The following is a 6,727-nucleotide window of genomic DNA, read 5'->3' as shown; positions in this document are numbered from 1 at the left end:
CCAAATTCACTAAAAAAATTATTTTAATAAGAAATGACATATTATCGTGTAAAACTAAATAATCGGTACTTTTCTGTTCAAAACAAAATTAGGACTTGATCAAAAAATTTCATAATAATGAGATTTTTCTACATAAAACTCAATCATTTATTTGAATGAGTACATTTATATTGTGTCGGGTTCATATCAATTTGAGAGGTTTAAGATTTACGCTTGACAAACGGGTTAAATTAACCTTAACATTGTATGATCGTGTCATTTCAACCTGTTTATTTAAATTGGTTGAAATCTTTTACTCAATATTATTTATTACATTTTGGGTTTCCGGGTTATGGCAATTTTATCCTTAAATTCCCCAAAAGTAATTCACAATATTTATCAATTTTAACAAAAACGAGAGAGGTGTTGGCACTTGGCAGGATAAAGAAAAGAAAAGGCAGACAATCCCTTTGCCCACCTCTAGTAGTAGTCGAGTCATATACATCAATTTAGAATCAGTTCAAAAGGTTACCTAAAAGGCAAGCCCGGTTACAAAAAGGCCCATTTATATAGACCCGGTACAGAAGGCCCAAAATTACAGTCTGATTATTCGTTTTTGACAAAAAGAAAAGCTTCAAATGTTGCAAGCATAACACAAGAAGCACAAAAATAGCAAGAAAGTAAAACTTTGTAGTTAATCAAATCCATATTCGCAACAAAAACAAAACCAGATGTGAATATGAATTTTGAAAATCAAAATGAATAACAGATAAATCTAAAAATATAAGCGTGTGATGTAAAAATACAGCACGTTCAAGAGCTAGTTAATATGGATGACATAAGCAAAAAAAAAAATGGATACAGAGTGATTTTGTTTTTCTAATTTAATTTGTGAATCAAACTTGTGTAGTTGAAAGGCACCTCCATTGCCCCATCTGAGGTCCCTTATTTAGAAGCATTAGCAACCCTGCATTGTCTGCCAGCGCACTATAAATCTGCCTGAAATTGTAAAAATATTTCTCATTACAAATTACATAAATTCATTCTATAAAATACAACAAACAAGATGCAAATAAATCAGTTACTTACTTATTTCGTTGTGCTCTCCTTCCAAAATAACCAAATGTTACAATCCTCTGCAAAACACCACAACATTACAAACATAAATACCAAACTTACAAATTCAACCCACAAACTTAACTAAATAACAAATATTATCGTTACCTTGAAAAGTGAGAAGAAGAAAGAATCCATACGACTAGATGCCTTCTTTCCAATCATCCTACTTGGAGGTGACATGTCTTTAGCCAACTGTTGAGCAATCTCCTTCAACAAAACCAATTGAGCTTTATCAGTCCTCATAGAAATAAGAGCTTGTCTCATTGACTCCCTATCAGCCTCAAGTGCATGAAGCCTCATATACAGCTTCTTCACTTCTGGATCTTCAATATCAGTACGTGAAGATGACTCTTTAGGTGTACTACTCATAAAATCATCATAACTACCAATATTCGCCTTTTGATCATTGTTATTATGTATAGAATCAATGGTATAAATCCTGTCACTTGTGTCATCTCCAAATTCTGAAACGGTTTCAACTTTCTTGAAAGTGGTAAAATCATCCTCCATTTTCTTCACATTGCCACTCAAGTCTTCTCTAACAGTTGCATAATATGTTCCAGCACTATCACAGGAGAATCTTCTAGAATGTTTCTTGATTGGGGAATGACCAACTATGACTTTTTCAAGAACGGGTTGACTATGCGTAGGGCTTTTCTCCAATTGATTGATTCTTTCTTCAATGTCTTTTAATGAACGTGGGGTTTCACCGAATGCATACTTTTCTATATCAACTGTTTCATTGTCATGTTCTTGATAAGGTTGATTTTCATTTGAATTGCATTTGAGAGGAGGGTAATCATATGAAGGAAAATCAAATTGAAATTGGCTTTCTAGATTTGTGGCTACACTATTTTCACGTGTGATGAAGCTTTTATCCCCATCTGCTTCAGATTCTGTAAGACCATAACTTATCATTCTGTGTTTATATGCTTGAACTTCACAAGTCAACGATTGAATAGATTGCTCCCTTCTATACAACAATTCTTCTAACGCCATAAGTTCTTGTTGATCATGAGCCATTTTTTCTTCAGAAAAACGCTTAAATTGTCTGGCCTCCATCTGGATTTCAGCTTTTTCACGTTGTAATTTTAAGATCATAGACATGGCTTCATTTGCAGCTGAAGAAGAAGCGTACCTTTCCTCTTCTAGGTCAGAAATGAGGTCCTGAATGGTGCGTTGTTGATTGCTGACCATTTCACGTAATACATCGCATTCGTTTTCAATTTCAACACGGGCGACATCATGAATCTGAAGACCTGGTATGAAAAATTTGCCGCCATCTCCTTCATATTCGTCTAATTTTCGTTTCACAGAACGTATCCATGATCTAGAATAAGATCCAGTTGTTGTATCGCAAGAACTACAACTGCAATCACAGCATTTGACTAAACTGGTCGAAGGATGCGTGCTCTCTGATTCCATATTTGGACCAAACGTAGATAATTAGCCGTCAAAACATCGACAAAAACAAAGCTTGTTAATTAACCAATGATTTCACCCCCTTCAACAATGAGACCGTTTATGATCTAACTATTCCCTATTCTTAATTCACCAACCAGAACAACCTGAACCCTCCTACACTAACCAAAACACCAATAGGACCCTGCAAATGAATCAGCACAAATTACGATTACAGTTGCTTGGCAAACATACGCTGGAGTGAACAATTACGAACATTTAAGGTCAAAATCAAAATCACAATCAAGATTAGGTGAATGAATTTACCGTAGAAAACAAGGGCCCATTAGGTCATGATAACGATGATATTGATAATGAAGATTAGAAGAGAAGAGAAATTTTCCCAATGAAAAAAATAGGTAAAAGTGGGGGAGGGGAATTCTTGAGGGAATTGTGCAAAGGGAGGGAAAAGAGGAAATTTTGGGGGTTGAGATACAAAGAAATTTGAAACCCTAGATTTATATTTTCTGTTATCAAAATTCGCGTTTCTCGCCAAACGCATCCTTGTACCATTTTTATTTTTATTTTTATTTTCTCGTATAAACAACGAATTTTCAATGTTTTTGTATTGAAATTTTAAAAGGTTGTTTCTTAGTCCGCACCAAAATTACCTGTTACCTGCCAACCTAATCATCGATCATTGATAGTGGAAAAACATAAAGTTTGCTATATTATAGAACTGTAATTGTAATTTGGATACGTTAAAGAGAAAAAAATAAAAAACTAATTTGGATACAATGTAATAATCAAAGCATTTTCTCCATACATATGAATTTAAGGGCCGTAAGTCTCACTCAGTTTCAGACTGTTTGATATTATAATTAGAAGTCTCTAACTCGACAGTGGCGTAGGTAACAAGACACTAGGTAGATCCTAGGACCTACCTTTTTTTTAATTACCATATATATATATATATATATATATATATATATATATATATATATATATATATATATATATATATATATATATATATAAGAACGATCATTTGAGAACTCATAGTTTTCCCGAGAACCCGAGAACTAAAAGTGGAGCGTTGGATAAAAAAAAATGATGGCCAAGATGTATTGTGGCATTTTTGTAAATACATAGACAAAATAAGACACAGAGGTATGATTTTAAAATGAATCAGGAGGCATTTTAGGAATAAAATAATTCTTTTAATTCCCCCGATTAAATCTTTGATCTCTCTCTCTCTCTCTCTCTCTCTCCTCTTTCACGTCATCTTCTTCACCGAATCACCCCTCTTCCCTCGATCGACCTCAATCACCATTGGTTTCAATCTTTGAGTCCGCCGATCTTTCATTAAAGCACCATCGTCTCCACCACATTGATCTTAGTTATGTTCATACAGAAAATCGTAACCCTAAAATCATCTGGTTACATGATCCGCCATTAATGAAATGAAGAAGGTAGTAAAGGTCCCTTTCCAGATCCAAATTGAATCAACAAAATGTGCGTTGTGCATCTCTATCCAGCTTTCATTGTCGCTGCCACACTCCTTGATATCATGTTCTTCATAAAAAAAATTCCACTGAAGATGCTATGATTTTGAATCGTTTTATCCTCCATCAATTTGTTCCCCGAAGTACACCGTAATCGCCTACTTCATCTCGGTTTCCTCTGTGGATTGAAGACCTAAACGAAGAAGATGATCCCTAACTCTCGATCTCGGTCTCAATTTTCCTCCACCGGAAGTTGCCTAAACAGAGGTTTTTATTTTTCTGCATTTCTTCGGGTTTTTAGATCAGATATCACTTTTTCTTTTCTGCATTACCAAAATTAAGTTGACAATCTATATGCTTATTATATGCTTGTTCGTATACTGAGTTAGTTATCGGATTCAATATAATACGTGATATTGAAATTACTTAGAGTTTAGAAGGTTTCTTGTTAAGAAGAACATTTTCATGAAAATATAAAATTCTATTGCTCTTTTCCTTCATGTGTGGCCTTATGAATATTGTTGTTCTCTTTAACATGGACCCGTCTAGTGAAAATATAGTCAATTTGTATTCAAAGTGTCAGGTTTTCTGAAGTGCACGCAAGTTGCTCGACGAAAATCCTGAACCAGATTTAGTTGCTTTGCTTTAATATCAAGGTATATTGGCTTAATACAAGTATACAACTTTGCATTCCTTTGTTCATTTATAATAATCCATGATATTTTTCTTAGGATTTTACTGTAGTTCTAGGTGTATTTGACCTTGCTTGTATATGAGATGCTATGAACAGACTCAGTGGTGACTCCAAGAAGATCAACCCATTGGTAAGTAATATTCTAATTATCCACTTCACATATTTTTTAAAGCATCAACATTTTTTAATTCCTTCAAATCCTCATATTTCCCAGGTGCCAGTAGACCTTGTGATTAACCATTCAGTTCAAGTTGATGTTTCAAGAAGTGCAAATGTTGTTCAAGCAAACATGTACCTTGAATTTTGTTTCAAGTTGATGTTTCAACTTTGCATTCCTCATTTTTTTTCTTTTCTGAAATAGGGATAACACCTTTTTAAAACTATATTTAATTTAAAATCAATTTCGTCTTAATACAAATATGCATATCATTCAGGTTGGATGTATAACAAGATTGGTCCCACGGAAAGGTGTACATCTCATCAGGCATGCAATATACAGAGCATTGGAATTAGGATGACAATTTGTATTGCTTGGTTCTAGCCCTGTGCCAAATATCCATGTAAGATAATTTTAAAAGAAAAAATTATAGGAAAAATATGTCTGTTTTTTAGAGAGATAATTAAAAGTAATTTGTTTTGTAGATGGAATTCGGGGAAATTGCAAGGAAATTTCAAAACCATGAACATATTCGACTGATTCTCAAGTATGATGAGGCTCTTTCCCATTCTATATATGCAGCATCAGACATGTTCATCATCCCATCAATATTTGAGCCATGTGGCTTGGCACAGGTCCATTTTTCTAGTTTTCTTCAACAATATTAATTATTAATTATATAAACAAACAGTTCATTGTTGTTTTCAATGATATCCATGAGATATGGTGCAATACCCATTTTTTCCTTTCTGAAATGGGGATAACATGATTTTGACAACATGTTTTTCTAGTATTGTTCACCAGGTAAATATTTACACATTAAAACCACATCACAGATGAACCTTGCAAATAATCACTGTAATAAGCATAAAATGTTCAAAAATACAATGAATTGACAGTGAATATTGATAAATTGCAAATAATCACTGTAATTTCATGTTCAGCTATCCGTCATCGGAATTGAATTCTATTGTTATAGTTATTTGATTTTTTTTGTGGAAACTTTGATGCTTGTTTATTTAACAAAACATGATTTCATCTAGTTAATTCATTCGTGTTTTTCTGATAAGTAAAATAACTTGGCAAATTGGCAGTTGGCAATTATCTACATCGTGACCTAAAATTTAATGGAACATACATTAATTTTGAATATAATATTTGAAGTTGATAGAAAATATGTTCGATTTCAAGTTCTATATATGACTTAAATGTAACCTTGCGATTGAAATTTAGAATGAATTCAAAGGTTTATACCTTTGTTGAAATTAAGATATGAGTTTTTATAGATCTAAAGATGGCATGTATGGCAGTATCTTCATTATGTTTGGGTGCTTTGTGATTTTTTAGGATAAATCACCCTTTTTCATCCACATAAAATAGAATAGACATGTTGTTTGAGGTCAACATTTTAGAATCACTCATTTTCATTATAAAACTCCATATTTTTATATCATATGTTTTAGATGACGATCATATATTCATATTATCATCTCACATGATCTTTTCTCAGGTATTTGTTAGAACATAAAGATTTACCACTTCATCATTATGTATAATGATTAATTGAATTCTTTTTGTTCATGGCATAACAACTTTTGAGCACTTGAATTACACAAAGAAAAAATAATTTCTAAATTTAATTTTTTGTTCTTTGTTTTCGGTGAATTGAACTTGGAATTCCTTTCCTGAAACCAGTTCAAAAGATTCCACCAATGTGGAATAGACTTTCATGGCCATGATTGCTTCCATCAAAGGTACTCAATATTTTCATTTTTTTCTTTTTTATTAAAGACCAAAATGCTCTCATTACATATACAGAAATAAAAAAAATAAAAAAAAATTGTTTTATGCATTTACAATAAACAAAAAATA

General features: G+C 32.6%; 1 protein-coding gene across 1 annotated transcript; it reads right to left on the bottom strand.

Annotated features, from left to right (window-relative positions):
* Nucleotides 1–723: 723 nt before the first annotated feature.
* LOC145154717 (myosin-binding protein (Protein of unknown function, DUF593)) lies at nt 724–3,050 on the bottom strand. Its single transcript, XM_079075560.1, has 4 exons — nt 2,827–3,050; nt 1,204–2,704; nt 1,069–1,115; nt 724–978 (listed from the first exon to the last, which is right to left on the bottom strand). Exons 2-4 carry the CDS (start codon nt 2,521–2,523, stop codon nt 876–878), a joined length of 1,470 nt encoding a protein of 489 aa, XP_078931686.1. The 5' UTR covers nt 2,524–2,704; nt 2,827–3,050; the 3' UTR covers nt 724–875.
* Nucleotides 3,051–6,727: the final 3,677 nt, after the last annotated feature.

This window comes from Lactuca virosa, chromosome 1 (genome assembly GCF_052849685.1).
Source record: "Lactuca virosa cultivar CGN04683 chromosome 1, Lactuca_virosa_CGN04683_v6, whole genome shotgun sequence".
NCBI lineage: Eukaryota > Viridiplantae > Streptophyta > Magnoliopsida > Asterales > Asteraceae > Lactuca > Lactuca virosa.
This window is presented reverse-complemented; position numbering and strand designations above follow the sequence as displayed.